Below are 17,715 nucleotides of genomic sequence, written 5' to 3'. Positions count from 1 at the left end.
TTTTAACTTATTGCGAGTGGTCCTGGAACCTAACCCCCGCGATAAGTGAGGGAACACTGTAGTTGCACTGGAGGATCCCGAGATTCCTAAAGAGGCTTTCTCTCAGGTTTAAAAGAAGTGGTTTTTAATTCATGTGTTTTTCACTTTCACAGAGGGTCTTGTACCTCTAACTCAATGAATGTGGAGGGCTAACTGTAATGGATGAGATTCTACATTGAGCAGGCAGAGCATAATGCTTCGTTGCCTTATTCTAAGTTTGATTCCCATGTATATCTCTTTTGGATGAGCACATGGTCCTTACACCCTAAACCCACACCCACAGCCCACCACTTATCAGGCATAGAAAGGGGAGTGGGAGAAGACAGATCAGGCATTGACCATCTGGTTTTTATTGGCTCATAAGGACAAGAAAGTGGAGTGTGCCTGTAGATAGAGTTTATCCCATTTATCTCTTCTCCTTGGAGTAACATGCCAGTGGGTCCCTCCTTTGTCTGCTCACCACTGATAAACAGCAGCAGGCCCTCCTGGGGCTTAACAGCTGCAGCAAGGGTGGGAATTTGGGACCCTGCTCAAAGATCTACAGTAAAACCTCTTAGAGTGTACCCAGAAAGCCACATATACATGCATTAGTGGCATTTTACAAATGTGTATATCACTAACAAGATTCTGGTCAACATGTCCCATCAAAGGACGTTTTGCTGTGTTTTAATCTGCTTTCTATCCAGCAGGTTTGCATGAAGAATACAAAATATTTGTAAAGCTTTTGGTACAAAACACACAGCACTGCTTTCTACTATCATGTCAAGTATCTTGAGGCTGCCGTTCTAGAAAGTAGTTACACAAGACAAAGGGATTTCCAATTTGTGTCATGATCTAGATTTCATGGCTTCAGTGGCAGTGTGGGTGGCCTTTTTGACCCTGATCTGAGTATCCAGAAAGGAAACCGGAGTCCTTTTTAGAATGTTTGGGATGTTCTAGTTTCCTTTCTGGATACTCAGATCAGGGTCAAATAGACCACCTTTACTAAGACCACCTTTACTGGATCTTTTCAAGGTGTCTGCTCCCACTGCTGCTCAGTAACCTTTCAGAAAATAGCTTTTTGTTTCAAAACCTGTGGTTGCAATCCATAATTCTTGACTCCAGGGCAGCTCTGGGGACAGAGGTTATGGATTACAACCACAGGTTTTGGAACAAAAGCTATTCTCTACTTCAGGAGGACTGCTCCAGTGTGCCTTGCCATTTTTGTCAATAACAGCCAAAGTTACATTTCTTGAGCACGTATTTTGATTCCACTCAGTTTCTGCATCTGAGGCCCAATTCCATCTCATTTTCTTCCAGATATTTGGGATATGCTTGGCTCAGAACCTGGTTAGTGATATCGAAGCTGTCCGAGCCAGCTGGTAAACTGACTGACCCCAAGTGGCACAAGGCGCTGGACAATTAAACCTCAACCCTTGGAAGACTCCATTGTGTCCTGTGGACACCCCACTATATGGAAATGGGTAACAGGGAAATTTGAGTTCTCAGATAGTTGGAACTGCATGGGACCCTTGTTCATTCCAGAGGGAACAGCTTCAGCCTCATGCTTGCTAGTGAGAGTTTTTGGAAAAAGCTCTCTTTTCAAATGTTTTGAGCCATGTATCTCTACTGTATTCATGCCCAAGTAAAGTGGCAGATGCTCCTTTCTTCTTTATTTTGGTGGTAAAGTGACTGTTATCATTGGGACCAGAGTCAGGACGTAATTTAGTGAGCGAGTTGTTTATTCTCTGAGTGAGAAGCTTGTCAGTCGCAAGACAGTTTTTCCTCTCTTCAGTGCACACCAAAGGAGAAGTGTGTGTGTGTTTTTTAACAGACAAAGAGACCAGCATTCCTTCTGGGAAAAGAACTCACCAAACAGAAAACCACTTTGTACATCTTGGCCATTTTGCTTACCAGCCAGAAATAATCGGCCTACCAAAACAGATCCAACATTTGCTCTGTAATGCCCTCTATTGGGGAATAATAACTTTAATTCTTTTTAGGCCTCTTGGAATCTTTATTTCCAAAAGGGATAGAATTTTAAGGAGAAGCATCCAGGTGTGATTGTTTTGACCACGGTTGGCAATGTGTAATGTGAGAAAAGAAGTGAATGGCAAGTTTTGAGAACGAAAAGTGTGCTGAATCTAAAAAAGATCCAAACTCAGAATGTTCCAACCTTCGTTGGCAAAATTGTGGATCTCATGTTAGGCTAGCATTTTGCATAAGATGCCCCGCTGAAGCCCTTCCAGGTGGATATTTCCCACAACTTCTGCATGTGATGGCTATAATATTTTGGGATGTGTTCAGTGTGATCGTTTTGGATATCCGTTCTACAGAGGCTTCCAGTTACAACATGGTTATTTATTAGTGCAAAAGTGGATTCAATTATGACCATTTGCATCTCGTTATTTTGCAGCTAGATTGTACCACTTGCTTCTCTTTCTTTTTTTGTGTCTTTCCCACTGAATTGAAATAGTCACATCTTTATTTAAAAGGTTTATGAGATGCGTGACATAACCATTTGATTTTGAAAGAGGTGAAAACAGTAGAACTTGGGAAGAATTGCAGTAGAAAGCTCTTTGGAACTATCATCCTAGATACTCTTTCTTCTCTCTGTTTTTTCTTTGAGAAATGTTGAATTGAGACTGGTTGGTGTTCATTCTAGTGAATGTCTCAGGGGTTTGGTTGCTGGTGTTCATATTTGAATTAGATAGCAGTGAAAATGCAAAGCTGACGGTGCCTTCTGTTGGAAGAACTACATTGAGCTTTTCTTATCTAGGGGATGGAGTCTGGTGTAATCTCATTGAGTATGTGGGAGAATTCATAGTGTCTTATCAGTCTGTAGCAAGGAACATGTGATAGAGTAGAATGTGTTTTACAAATCCAGATATTACCAGAGCGCATAGCTGTCGAGACAAACCGAATCTAAGAAGACAGATGCAAATTGAAGCCAAACTGTGCACCTTCATGCAAACCACCCTCTCATTTTAGTGAACAGTTGACAGTGTGAATTAATGCCTTCTCCAAAGGCTTCCATTTTCTATCACTATTTAAAGAATTAAGCATTCCAGATACACTTACCTCATTTTTAAAGAGACCCCAGTTATGACTGTTGGAAACTGTTTGTGCTTTTGGAGATGGTCTACCGAAAGCCGCCTGCAATGCCATTGGTTCTGAAAATGGCAATTGTAAACTATTCTCATGGGCAGCATGGTTTGCTGATCCTTGTTCCTTTCACTAGCCCATCTTAGCATTGTTTGGGAGGTTGCTGAAGTGAAGGGAACAGAATTTTTGCCTTGAAGTGACAGGAAAAAAATTAAACACTGTGGGTACAAAAATGTTGGAAGAGCCTAGAAGCAGGGCATTTGAGATGTAACACCAAACTACCCAAGATGTTAAGAGAGACTGCAACTATATTAAAGAAGCATTCCTTTTTCTGTTTCTGCTGCTATATGTTTTAGAAGACGAACTTCCATGCTTTTGCTTGAATATTTACAGCTTTGTTAATGACGAATCGCTGACTTGTATTGTTCCTTACCACAGATTATTTTTCTCCCATCGCAAAGACTGAGTTTCTTCTGTCATTTGTAACTAGTGTTACTATGTCATATTGGTCCTAAGAGTTGTCTTGTTGGTCCCAGAGAAGGGTTAGACCCAAAATAGCTAAATTAATGTTAGACATGTCCAAAAATTGTCAATAGTGCTGTTTGCATGAGCAATGTCTGTATTTTGCTGGCTTCTGGAAGAAATTCAAATCTATTTTTAAGTTAGAAAAATCTTTGTTTTTTCCTGCCTGATATTGTTGTTTCTGATTGTTAAACAATTTAAGATTCTTTCAGTTGTATTTTCTTGTAGTTTTATACCACTTTTTAACAGTTTGTTCAGATCTCATAGGTGTCACTGGGCCGGCATTTGTTCCTGAAATTGGATTACCAGCTGTCCAAATGTAAACTTCTTTAAAAGGTCTTGAACTAACAGGCCACCAACTGAATCCACAGACTCGAAATGGGAAATTTCACAGATCACATATTAGGTTAAAAAATAAGCAACTGCCAGCAAATTACTGATTTCAGTGGGCAATTTCTGAGTGTTGGGATGGAATATGTAAATAACGCAACTTTTAAGTTACCTTTGGGAACTTACTCGTTTCCACATGGACCACAGTCATTCTTGCCATGATCAATTGGAAAGTTGTAAATAGTGGGGCAAGGGGAGTTGGGCAGATCATTTTCTCTCCTACATACTGTTTCTCCCTTGTTTTGTAATCCTCCCTTTATTGCTTAATAAGGTATAAATATTCAAAAAGCTTGAGGTAAAAATTTTGTTCTGCTTCAAGTGACACAAGTATATTCATCCACACATTTGTCTTCTAAATATGGAAAATAAAGGAAGTTTTTTGCTTGCTGGTTGGTTCAAGGGAAGCCTTTTAAAAACCAAATGCATCAGATTAATTATATAGATGGTTAAGTTAGCACATGCCAATGTGTTGCCCACTAACTTGCTCAAATCTCTTAGAAGCTCAACACATTTGTATTTGCTGTGTTTGGCCACATTTGTGGAGTGATTGAATGATCAATTCCACGATTCAAGTCACAAAGCCATTTTCTTTACAATCCTGCAAGGTGTAGCTGAGTGTCTATATTATATTCTTCACTATGCATTTCTGCCCTGGACCAGAGAGGACTCTCTATAGAATTTTCTTGTTGCTTTAATATTTTGCTTAAATAATTGCAGGATTTAAATGTTCTGTATTTCCTGTGCTGAGTGACCCATCTTGGTCCATGTTTCCTAGCTTATTCTGTCCTTTGCAATTTAAAAGCTGTGGAACCCCCGCCCTACGTTTTTGGGTTTGATTCTCCCTCTGTTCTCTGAACTGATTCCTTCTTTCTTTTCCACGAAATGCTATATGTTTGTTGTGAAATGACTTGAGGACTTGGCTTTTGCTAGGTTCCATCTGGTGTGTAAATATTTGAAATGTAAATAAGTAGCATGCAAATGAACTGATCCATGCACAGGATTGTGATTCTTCATAAATATGTATTTATACTGAGAAGGATGTATGAGCAGTTTGCCTGTCCGTTATAAAACTTAAAAGCTTTACATATCTTGGTTCAAATGGGGAATGCTTTAATAGCCTACCATCTAGTGTTTGCCTGGCAAAATTGCAGCTTGAGAAAAATTGTAAGAACTGCCTGCAGTTTTCATGATGTTCATTCAAGAGCTGCTGTGTATCGCTTCTTTTCCTACCTGCTTTGTACAATGATTAATTCTACTTGGCTGCTGAAACCACAGGAACTTCATTGACTACTGTGTTGTCCTGAAACTGAATATCATATCTTCGCTGGTCACATTTACCAAAGACAGCTGAAGAGAGTGTATGTGAATGGGAATATATGAGGCCTGTTTTCCAAAATTCTGGTCTACTTAATGGTCAGAATGTCAAGCACAATTTGATAAATAATTGATAGGCTTGAGTAGGTCCATCTGGCCATGTTATCCATTTTTTCCAGCCTCACTTGAGCAGGCATTGATAAATGTGCCTTGCTCACTTCCATGTTTTACTGAATTGTAGTAGGCATGGTCTTCAGAATAATTGGAGTGGCACTGGTTTTGTTGGATTTGACAGTGTTGCATGTTATAATGCCTTTTTAAATTCTCCATCCTTTCATTTCCACAATGCAGAAATTAAGCTCATAAAGATCATTGTTAAGAGGAGCTTTGCTGCCCCAATTAAGAGGACTTTCTGTCATGGAAACAGCAAGATCTATGCAGGTTCATTTTGGGGACACGTGCGACGCCACGTTACACTGAATTATCTTTATTCCTTCAAGAAAGTCCTACTGTTGAGGCAGGCTACCTAACTCTGCTGGATTGTTTTTAAGTCTGTGCATGCCATTTGTTTAGGAACATCTGTTGCTAAGTTCCCTCCACAGTTTAATGCTTTCAAGCGTAAGTTCTCAAATAGGCTTATACAAAATATAATTATGGTATGCACACACATTTGCTGATATTTTAATTTTCCTTAACTAGGGTATGTCAACATGACATTTCTAAATGTCCATTTTCTTGTCTGGATGTAACCACTTACATGGAGAGCAATATATCTAAATCATTTGGACGTATATGAGTGGAATATGTTGTAATGGATTTATAAAATCTAATGCAATATACCTGTGTTTCCTCTAGGCTCCTTTTCATATATCTTGCTTTATAATCCCTTTTTAATTTTCAGTATTGGTACAACATTTTCATGTGTTACTGCAGATAAATTAGTCCCACAGTTTTTGTGTGGAGGAAAATAAAATATGAAAGCTATTTCTCAGACTTGACATGAAAAGTGAGGAATAATATCTGAAGTGGGGTTAGTGACAAAATCATCCCTCCTTTTTCTCCCCAGTGTGCACTGTTTTGAACTGAAAATGTATATTTTCCCTTATGGGTGATGTATCAACATCTTCTGAGACAGTCTTAGGTATTTGCAGGTCCATCTCTTGATCCATGACAAGGCTCTCTTCAGAGATTTAGCTCTGTATGAAGACAATCCTGGATGAGCTGACAAGCATGCTCTTCTTACAGAATTTCAGTCTTCCTCTCTTTCTGATATGGCATGGATACTCCATCCAGATAAATTGTATTACTGTCGAAGGAGGTTTTCAGCATCAGTAAGAATTGAAATGGCTCCTAAAGCCCAGCTTTCTTGTCTTGTGCCTCCTCTTGGTATTTGCAGATATCACAACGCCAAGAAGAGCAGTGCATTTCAGGACTTTATGAGATACTTTAGAATCGCCTTAGCCATGGGGAAGCATTAGAATCTGATTTGACTGTGTGGTGTGCTGAAACTGTAGACGTATGTATGCATGTATCTGCATATGTCTACACACTCCAGTAAGTTTAAGCATCTGTTAAAGCTCAGCATCGGTCACACTGAACCATGGTAGAAACACTTTAGGAGTGTAAATGATGATAAAATAAACTTTACCTGTTAGTGTCTCAACTGCATAGTATGTGCCTAGCAAAGATGAACTTGAAACAAGTGTTTTGTTCATGGTCATACTTTAAAACAAGGTGGGGCATGGTCTGGTCTATGACTCTGCCTAATTCTTAATACGGAGTTAATTTCCAAGTATGTTTCTTCCCTAAATTGTTGCATGTCGTAATTAAGGACACTCACTGTAATTATCATGGTGTTGCGTTTTTTAATTTTCTTTTTATATGAATGTACTATCCTGTGTTGAAAGTCTTGTAAATTGCAAAATTGATTGTAAAAGCCAATTACACTTATTGATGATGGAAGGTATTGTTATAACAGAATTGCATGCCAGTACAGTTTGGCAGAAATTGTGTTGTCTCATTGCCAGCTGGTCACACTTGGTCTAGAAATGAATATACTATTTTGCTTACCTGTCATCTCATCTTTGCATTAGAGTATGGTATATTGTTGCCCATTCAGATTTCAATGGATGTAACTGGACTTATACATGAAGTTAAAACAACTTCTTTTGTCAGTTTTTAAAGTGTTGACAGTGGTCTTCATCATGCTTTCGTACCTTTTTTTTAATAGATGAAATTGGTAGGAATGTTTTAATATTTTTATTATGGACAACATAGTTTTACTAGTTGTGCAGTATTCTGTATTTTACTTGAAGTAAATCATTTTATATGCAATTTGTTAGTATAAAATTACAGTTTTATAAATAAAATTGAGTGACATCTTGTGTCTACATTTTGACTTCAATGCACAAAACTGTATCATGCAAAATGAAACTTCATCATTGCTTTGATTTATAGAAAAAGCAAAAGATATTTAATGGTTAATATTGTTGACATATACTTGGAATGATGTGGGCAGTGTGTAACATCCCAAATCAAATGATCAAGAGGTGAAGGGTTTCAGTGCTCTGTATTATTTCTTGCTTGTCTTCTAGAACTTGGAAAAGTTACATTTTGGAGCTAAACCTCAATGAGATAGCAGAGGGAGTTTATTTATTTTGATGCCAAAAAGTAACTTTGCCAAGCTCTGTCGCCTCCGTGACTAACAGTAGTACAATACATTACAAAAATGGGAGTATAGGTCTTTATGTTTAATTTATACATATAACAGTCCAGCCATTCTGAGTGCTGTCTATCTATTTTGTTGCAAAGTACACAAGTCCTGGGTGAAGATTGCTTATCCTTTTATCTACTTAGAAATCCATACTTCGTTTAGAATCCAGATATATTGAGTTGCAGAAATTCAGAGAACTCCAACCTTTAAGATTTACATGTAATCTTCCAACTAATAAATGAGCCAGCTGAAGGGTGTTCTCACATAATCTTTTTCCTTTCCACGGGTGATGTGTCTGCTCTGTTGGAGCTGTTGAAATTGATGGTGTATGAATTTACATGGCCTTTGAACAGCATTCTATTATGAGATACTGTTTGCATAACAGCTTCCACTGTGAATGATTTGACAAACTCTAAGCTTGTATGGGGAGCTGTCTAAGACCTCCTAGCACAAATGGAAAAGCAGTGGAACTGCTATCCCCATGATGGGAAGACAAAGCAGGGGCATACTATCCTCCAGAGACTGGTCTTTGGAAGACCTGGCTTTGAAGGGGTTTCTAAGCCAAGGCACCAAGGTTGGGGAAATTCTCTGTGCCAGACCACAGTGGCTTTTTAGGACCCATGGACCATTGGTTTCAAGGATTCCTCAAGGAAGAAGGTCTTTGATTTGTCTGTCTCCTCTTTCATTTCCTGCCATCTTCTCACTCTTACTGCCTGGCATCATATACATTTGCCTTCACCCCCTTCTGTAACTATTTCACAGTAGCATATAAGTCTTAGTTGTTGTTGTTTTTTTGTCACTTGTAGCAGATGAACAAAGATGATCCTGATCCATATCCAGAAGATGTTAAGAGTTGTGTGGGAATGACCCATCATATTCTCTCCAGGGGGATCCAAACAGAGCAGAAGGCTAGTCTCGGCTTTTAAAATAATGTTTAAAGCCCTTTATTACTATTCTTAGGTGAGCTCCTTTTAAGAAACTGCAATCTCAGACTATACCTGTTTCTTATGGTTTCAAATGGCTGTACATTTGAGTTGATCTGAAATGATTTGGCAGGAATTATACATGTACTGAAACTGTGTAATCTAGTACTTCAAGTGGTTCCTCTGTTAAACAAGCATTTTAACCTAGAAGTATTGTAGTTATTGTGTGACAGAGACACACACGATACTTCCAAAAAACTTTATTGCTATACAAAAGACAAAGCACAGAATAAGGTGTGAGAGCACTGGATTTTATTTGTTTACCTCTAGGTACCATGAGTTTGACATTAATAGGCAAGACCAGTGAATGGAGCAGCAAGACTTCCTTCCTTCACTCATCTTTTTTGGTTGCCATTGTTTCTGAAGCATCAAAACGAGGCACTTTCTCACCTCGCCGGCAGTCCAGCTCAACCTTGCTGCCTCTTGTTTTTGTCCCTAAGCTAGTAGTACACTGTTACGGAGTTAGGGATATGAGAGGAAAGTCATCACTGTAGTGCCACTTTTACATTATTATAGGACTACAACATGCACATTCTACTATGTGGCTCAAGCAACGAGAATACAAGTAGAATAACAACAGGGCTGAAGACTTGTGTATTTGTGTGTGTGCATGATGAGAAAGAGAAGGGAGAAGATTTTGTTATGACAACTGGCTATGGGTTTTTACAAATCTTATTTGGAGAGGTACCTACAGCAGTTCAATCGTTGTGGGAATGTTACACGCATGCACATGTGACACAGTGGGGGAAACGCAGCAGGAAGAGCAGCAGGACAGGACGAAAGGTGAAATCTGTGACACGATGCTATGTGGAATTGGATACCCTTCCTCAGCTTTCCACAGCAAGTCTCTGCTCTGTGAGGGAGGCCTGTTGGGCGACCGTTTTGTTCTCATGGCTGCGAAGTTTTGATACAACATCTAGAAAGGCCAGGCTCTGCACTTCCTTGTGAAGGAGTTCTGTCAAACAGAAGCAAGACAGTTACTTTCCTGCTGGGCCTTTGTGTGCACAGCTGCTCTTTTGTCTGGATTTTCAGCAATCAACAGCGGCCTTGGCAATACACAATGCGGCCGGCAGAAAAACTATGGCGAGAACAAGCACTATTTTCCAAGAATTGTAGAAGGAGGCAACCATTCTGTCAAACCGCTTTTGTTCCTGCTCTCTGTATGCAAATAGCCTGTTTTTCAGAATTGAAATTTGGAGGAAGATTGTGGTTTGGGTGAGATAAACAACAACAACAGCTCAATAGACTGGATCTCTGTAATGTATTACAGTAACTTAATCATGTGAAAGTGTGGAAGCTGAAGGGGTGTAGTACCGCAAGACGAAATAGTTCGATTCCCACACCCCGAAAAGTCCTAGAAAATATAATAATGTCCATTCTGAGGAAAAAATCAGTTGCCTGGAAATGCAGGCCTCTTGTTTCAAGTCCTCATAGTTTCACTGGCAATTAGGAGGGGAGTGGAAATGCCTCATGCCCTGATTGGACACTGAGTGGATCATCTTCATTCAGCCTGGCTGGTGGCACTGAAGGTGGGCTGGCCCAATATACATTACTCAGTTCCAACTATGTAACCAAGTAGCCAATCTAGAATATCAGTAGCGAAACTAGCATCAAGCTTAGGTTAGTAAGGCTTCTCTGTAATTACTAGTGCTTCCAGCAGTGAATCAGTAGGGTCCTAGGCTTTGAATCTTGTCATTTATTATTTTAAAACTATTCTTCATGCATATTCTTAGACACAGTAGTCTAAGACGATGATATAAATACAAAAAAAGCACTCTGCTCAAACAAACCCCTAAAGTCACTTAATTGTGAATTTGACATTAAAGAAACGACAGAGTAAAAACTGCTTCCTAAAGGTCTTGAGAAAATGAATAATGTAGATGCCAGGAAAGATTGTCCCAAAACCTGGAGAGCCGTCACTAACAGAGGCATCTCGCTGCTAGCTGCTTGTTTTATGGGATGAGCTACCTTGGGAGGCCTAGTCAGAAACAGAAATTATGTGTAATTAACCTTTCAGCTTTGGAAGATTCACATCCAGACTTAAGCCAATCATTTCTGTCAGGTATATTCAAAGGGAAGCAGGCCTTGCAACACAAAAAGTCTCATGTCAGCAAAAAAGCACTTATTTGTTCATTAATTAAAAAGAGTAAAATATTAAGAAAGAATGCCAGTCTTAAAGCCTGTTGCAGCTTATCTGTTTGTAACATATTTAAGCTTTCTCTCTCTCGGATGTTTCTCTAGTTTTTAGTTAAAATACTAGGAGGAGCTGCATAGTATCAGTAAAGAGAAAGTGGTGAATATATGATGTGAATATCCAGTACTTTACAGTGTATTTCTTTGTAAGTCTTTGAGTTCTAACACAGCTGAAAGCTGCAAAATTTAGTCCCTGGGTTGGGATGGGAAAGGGGGAAGAGATGAAAAGAAGCTGCTAGTATAGTTTGTTTGCCCAGACAAACTTTGAAGGAACATATATTCCTCATTCAAGTCTGGCAGTTTCACAAACTATTCCTAACAATTTCTATTACTCATGGAGCATTATTTATAATGGCATAAAATCTGACCCCTGTCTGTCTGCCAAGTTCCCTATGTAACCTCCTTCCATTCATACCATCCCTTTAACTCTTCTTTTCTCGATCAATGAAAAGGATAATGTATTAAAAGAAAGCTTAGGCTCCACAGCCTTTCTTGCTTCTTGGACAATTTAGAAGAAACTTCTTTTCGTATCCAGGCCATTCTGATGCATAAAGCACATGCTTTGTCTATCTAGGATAACTCAGTATCGAATAGGCTGCAGTGGCAAAGTGATTCTGCTCAGCTCCTAAAAGCGTCTCAGTCTTTTCCTTTCACACTCTCTCTCACACAGGATTGCAATGGCTATGAATGCACTATTTTCCTCCCATTCTTTTATGCTATGTCCACATTTACATTTCCTATTATTTCTCTTTGATATAAGAAGCCTGTTAGAACAGGAAGGCATTTTTGTTCACAACAGCAGAGGCACTAACAGTGGAGGCAGCAGCATCAGCAGAGGAAACCTTTGAAAACAAAGGGGTTCCATTTCAGGAACTGGCAGCCCAACCATTTAATGTAACAGTCTGGCTGTAACCTTTTGTAGAATGTATGCTTCCAATAGATTAGAACAGGATATTTTAAAATGCCTCATGAAAAACACCCTCACACAGTGCCTGAGATCAGTAAGGCTAATTTTGGCACTGGGCAAAAGCCAATGAGGATGCAGGTTGGGAAACTGAGATAGATGGATATTTCTCTGGTTTCATAGGGTGTGGCAAGGAGCCTACATTTGGGATAAGAAACCATGAAAAACATCCACTTCAACCCTTCTCCTGATTTGAAAGAAACATAGGAGTCCAATACAATTGTCTGTCTGCTTGTTTCTCATCTGCTACACTACTATACAATTGATTTCCCAAAACTGCCTGAACAGTAGCAATGGACAGAGGAAAGATACCAACAGCCACAGAAGGGTAAGACTCCTCCCCATGGTTTAAATAGCTAGAGGTTATAAAATCAATTTCTGAAACATTTATGCTTCTGTTGAAAATAAGGGCAATGGTTGTCCTGGATTTTAGACAGAAGCAGTTCCCAGAACTTGGTGATGTCAGGAACTGACCTTGAAATGTTTAAGCACACAAAGCATGTGTTGTACCTTAGAATGGTTCAACTAAATGCACTCCCCAGAATCCTGTTGGGACCTTACGTCTATATATATATGGACTTCTGCAGGGAATTTGATCTGCACAGTTACAGAACATCCATTTCCAGGAGAGGACTGTTATGTTCCTATGTAGGAGAGCTGGCAAAGGGCCTGATGTATATGGGGTGCTCTTGCAAGTATCCTATTGCACACCTCTGCTATTCAATAAGGGGGGTTCTTCATATACATCAAGTTATGTAACATAACTAGTCATCCAGGATTCCAACAACTGTCTGGTTTTGCTTTGGTGATTAATACAGCATCAGTATAATGGATATGTTTCCCCTTTTCACTGTTGGGAATTTAAATTAGCCATCTTACACTGACATGCATTCAAACTTGACCAAGTGGTCATGGGGACTGACTGCTTTCCTGATAGATTTACTTCAAATAACTAATTTTTTTAGAACTGTGGCCTGGATCACATTAAGGTGATATGAGTCCTATCATAGTAGAATAATTTTAACTGATCAAACTATTGGTTTGGATGGTTTGTATATAAACACTCCCTGCAAGTTTAAATGATGCAGATAGTAAAGCAGAAACTAGTAATTCCTCCTTAATGTGCAAGTGGTCTATTTCTGTATACCTTTCATGAAAAATCATCCCCCTGCAAAAAAGTCTGCCATGAAAGCAAGTTCCATCTTTTCATTAAGCCATACATCTGCACAAATGTACATAGAATTATACTGTATGTCCCATAATGCTCAATGAGACTTCCAGATACATTTCTTTCAGATTTAAGTACAGCTCATTAGCTGAATTAGAACTGCAGCCTGAACTGAAACAGTTATCCTGAAGCAGCAGTTCCATTTGTCAGAAAGGTAAACGAATCCTTATCTTCACCCCCTAACTTTTCAGAAGTTAACAAAAGGCAGAATCGGGCTGTAGCCCTCTGAATGTTGTCTTGAAGACCAATTTCCTACATCCCTAAGCACTGACGATGCCACACTAGCTGAAGGTAAGGACGTGAGGTACCCACCTCATCAACCTCACTGAAGTTAAATACTCACCTGATCCCATAAGAGCACAGATCAGGACCATGGAATTGTACTTGATTTCTGGCGCACTCCTCTCATCTGATAGCAGTCTGTGTAGAATCTGCACTAACTGAGCACTTTCGAGATCTTTCTCTGCAGTGGCTGTGAATTTGAACAAACGAAAGTTGGAAAAAACAAAATGTTTGGCCTCTATTTCTTTCTTCTATTTGGGTATGCCTGAGCAGGTACAATTTCTGGCCCAATGGGTTTGGTTCTTGCCAAGTAAGGAGTGTGAGTGAGTGTGGTGGATGGCTATATATCTCTTCCTGGATAGAGCAGAGGGTTCTATTTGATATCCCTTTCTCATATTTTCTCCACCAGCCGTCATAGGGCTGTTGCTATGGCTTCTGGTAGAAGTGGGGAGGCAATGAAGTTTTGAGGGGAAAGCATCTGAGGGTGCATCCCCAATCTACAAGCCCTGAACATTAGGAAGAACTTCCTCACTGTGAGAGCTGTTCGGCAGTGGAACTCTCTGCCCCGGAGTGTGGTGGAATCTCCTTCTTTGGAGGCTTTTAAGCAGAGGCTGGATGGCTATCTGTCGGGGGTACTCTGAATGTGATTTTCCTGCTTCTTGGCAGGGGGTTGGACTGGATGGCCCGTGAGGTCTCTTCCAACTCTATGATTCTATGATTCCATTTCCTTCCCTTCTGAGCTAAGATAAGCCAAGTCTATATCATCGGCCTTGCTTCCCGACCTTTTCCCACTACTCATCCTGCACTTGATACTTGTAGGAAGGAAAGGTTTTAAGTGGGGAACACAAAGTAATAGTCCTTTGAAACACATCAAAAAAAGGGAAAATAAACAGGTGGCCACAGAATTATGTGGGTGGAGCATCTAACATCAGCACTTTTAATCTTGTACCCATTACTCTGGCCCGGCCCAGTTCTATTGTGTTTTAGCGTATTGTTATTGCTTGTTGTTTATACTGTTTTAATTGTTTCTAATTTGCTTTTTGTTTTGTATTGTTATATTGTGTGTTGAGGCCTTGGCCTTTGTAAGCCGCATCGAGTCCTTCGGGAGATGCTAGCGGGGTACAAATAAAGTTTAATAATAATAATAATAATAATAATAATAATAATAATAATAATAATATTAGGCATGGGCAAACTTCAGCCTTCTAGGTGTTTTGGACTTCTGACAGGCTATTAGGAAGTCATCCAAAACACCTGGAGGGCCAAAATTTGCTTCTGTCGAGTCTATATGATATAGGATCTCAGCTCTCGAGGCATATGAAGCTGAAGTGTAGCCAGGGCAGTCTTGATCTTGATTTGGTCTTGATTTGCCACTGGAGATGAATAGGAAGGCTGCCTCTTAGCCCAGCATTCCCACTTCACTTTTAGTTCTCAGTTACTACTACAGCAACCCAGTTAACTGCAAAGCCTTGGGAAATAGGAAGCACGCATGACATAAATACAGCAAACACGATAAATAGCCTTGAGCACACAGCTGATAGCTATGTTATAGATCCTGACGGATGTCTATGATTACATCCCTATCAGCCCCAGTCAGTATGGCCAAGGATCAGGTATGATATAAATTGTAATCCAAACTACCTGGAGAGCATCGTATGTGTTATATGACTAAGTATATCTTGGTACAAAGTGTTATAACTGAACAGTGCATTTGGGAGATAAAGGCTTTGTCAACAGATTTGCACATGAGGGAAAAGGATACATATATGTGTGTTATGTGGGAGGTTTGCTCTGTCCATACTTTGAGGTCTTCCCATATTTGATTGTACTGGCCTAGATCCCATTGATCGGCCTCAACTAGAGTAGGGCTACTGGATCGACTAATGAATGGTAAATCAGGCACCACTGGGATTAATAACAGGATTCAGGGCTTGCATATATATTAAAATGTCAATTTTTACCATGGGACAGATCACCATCCAGCTATGCTTTTACTCTGAACTATCTACTGCTTTAACTGCAATTTTGAGGTAGATTACAAAGCATCAGCCATGGGATACTTACCTAATTCTAGAGCTGCTATTAGCGCCAGGGCGACAAGAGCTTCATTCTGCATTATTACATGTTCACTAGTTGCCATGGTAACTAAGTGCTTAATACCACCACTCTGAATAATGGTCCTAATTACATCCTAACAAACACAAAAATAAAAACACAGGATATGAGGGAAAGTTGCAGTATGTACAGTTGAAATAAAATAGATCAATTCACCAATGCTTTGCACATTAAAAGTACAACATTCGTGTCAGGTATAAAGCTCTGTCTCCAACTAATTCGGAAGTGAACACAGGAAATGGATCAAAATGTGGGTCCATTGTGGAGAGGCTTAGGAGGCTGGGTATGTATAGCTTGAGAAGACAAGGTTAAGAGGGGACATGATAGCTATGCTTCAATACTTTTTTTTTCCGTGTCAGGAGCAACCGGAGTTGCTTCTGGAGTGAGAGAATTGGCCGTCTGCAAGGACATTGCCCAGGGGACGCCCGGATGTTTTTTTTTTTTTTGATGTTTTTACCATCCTTGTGGGAGGCTTCTCTCATGTCCCCGCATGGAGCTGGAGCTGATAGAGGGAGCTCATCCACACTCTCCCCAGGTGGGATTCGAACCTGGCAGCTTTCAGGTCAGCAACCCAACCTTCAAGTCACTTAGTCCACTACGCCATCTGGGGGCTCCACTTCAATACTTGAAAAGATGTTATATTGAGGAGGGAACAAGCTTGGCTTCTGCTACCCCAGAGACTAAGACATGTAGCAATGGATTTAAACTACAGGAAAAGTGATTCAACCAAAATAATTGGAAAAACTTCCAGATGATAGAAGCTATTCCATGGTGGAGTTTCCTTCTTTGGAAGTTTATCTTAGGAATGATTTGATTGTGTGTTCCTGCATGGCAGAGGGTAGACTAGATATGACTTCCAACTCTATGATTCTTAGTACACATAGCTTTTCTAATTATTATGAGATGAGTTCTATCAGGTTCTGTTTACCCTACAATTCTCAACATTCAGAGGGAGATACTGACACTCAACATGCTAGATGAGCTGGCTCCTTCATTTGTGATATGATGCTCCACAACAATGTGTAAATATGTGTTTGCATCTATCTAAAGAAAGGACACTAATGCCAGCTTCTCCAATCTAGAGGAAACCAAAATGTTAGTTCACAGATTCATCAACACTTCCTTAAAGCCTAAGGATTAAGTACCGTATTTACGCAATTCTAATGCGCACATTTTAGCTAAATTGCTTAGCCAAAATTGGGGTGCACATTATATTCGATGGCACATTAGAATCGCACCTAAACTGGGGGTGAGCAAGGGGGCGAGGGAGCTGGCAAGTGGATGAGTGAGGGGGCAGGCAAAGAGGCGAACTGGTGAAGGGGCCAGTCAACAAAGTGGCAAGTGGGCCCAAGAGCCAAGGAGGAAGAGGCAAACGACTGGTGAAGGCACCACATCTTCCTCCTTGGCTTGTCAGGGCTGCCGCCTCACTAGCTGTGGAGGAGGAGGGGGACCTGCTTCCTTCACGCCAGGGCCTCCCTGAAAGTGGAGCTCCTTTCCTTCATTCTCTCTCCCTTCCAATCTAAGGTGCATATTAGATTTGATGGTGCACTAGATTTGAGTAAATTCGGTAGTTAAGAGAGACACAGACTTGAACAGAGGGATAAGCAAAATATCTTTCATGGTTTGGTTGTTTCCCTAGAAGGCAATAGCCCCTCGCTTTCCTTGTAATTTTTTGAGATACCATCAACGCAGCATAACAGACAGGCAAGAATTGCTCTTTCAACAACTTGTATAGAGGCCCAGGTGGTGTTCTATCAGTGCCGTTGCTACAGATGCAAAAACATGCACCTGCTGCTCTGTTAACGTTTTGAATGTCAAGCATTTCTTTATGTTTATTTTTTTTTTCTACCTTAAGGAACAGAGCTTGATCCCACAGTCTTGGTATCTA

At 40.1% G+C, this 17,715-nt stretch overlaps 2 protein-coding genes across 11 annotated transcripts in view; one reads left to right on the top strand and one right to left on the bottom strand.

Moving 5' to 3' along the window:
- tspan5 (tetraspanin 5) overlaps positions 1-7,739 on the top strand; it is a 108,658-nt gene extending 100,919 nt beyond the window's left edge. Inside the window, exon 8 of the mRNA XM_003225525.4 lies at positions 1,339-7,739. Coding sequence (XP_003225573.1) covers positions 1,339-1,404 — 66 coding nt within the window. The 3' untranslated portion in view covers positions 1,405-7,739. The remainder of the gene's footprint in view (positions 1-1,338) is intronic.
- Positions 7,740-9,280: 1,541 nt separating this feature from the next.
- Positions 9,281-17,715, bottom strand: part of rap1gds1 (Rap1 GTPase-GDP dissociation stimulator 1) — a 128,608-nt gene continuing 120,173 nt past the window's right edge. For all 10 annotated transcript variants that reach the window (XM_062982261.1, XM_062982262.1, XM_062982266.1 and 7 more), the window contains 3 exons: positions 15,777-15,903; positions 13,774-13,902; positions 9,281-10,000 (listed from right to left, as the gene is read on the bottom strand). In XM_062982261.1, coding sequence (XP_062838331.1) covers positions 9,873-10,000; positions 13,774-13,902; positions 15,777-15,903 — 384 coding nt within the window. In that variant the 3' untranslated portion in view covers positions 9,281-9,872. The remainder of the gene's footprint in view (positions 10,001-13,773; positions 13,903-15,776; positions 15,904-17,715) is intronic.

This window comes from Anolis carolinensis, chromosome 5 (assembly GCF_035594765.1).
Source record: "Anolis carolinensis isolate JA03-04 chromosome 5, rAnoCar3.1.pri, whole genome shotgun sequence".
NCBI classification, from domain to species: domain Eukaryota; kingdom Metazoa; phylum Chordata; class Lepidosauria; order Squamata; family Dactyloidae; genus Anolis; species Anolis carolinensis.
This window is presented reverse-complemented; position numbering and strand designations above follow the sequence as displayed.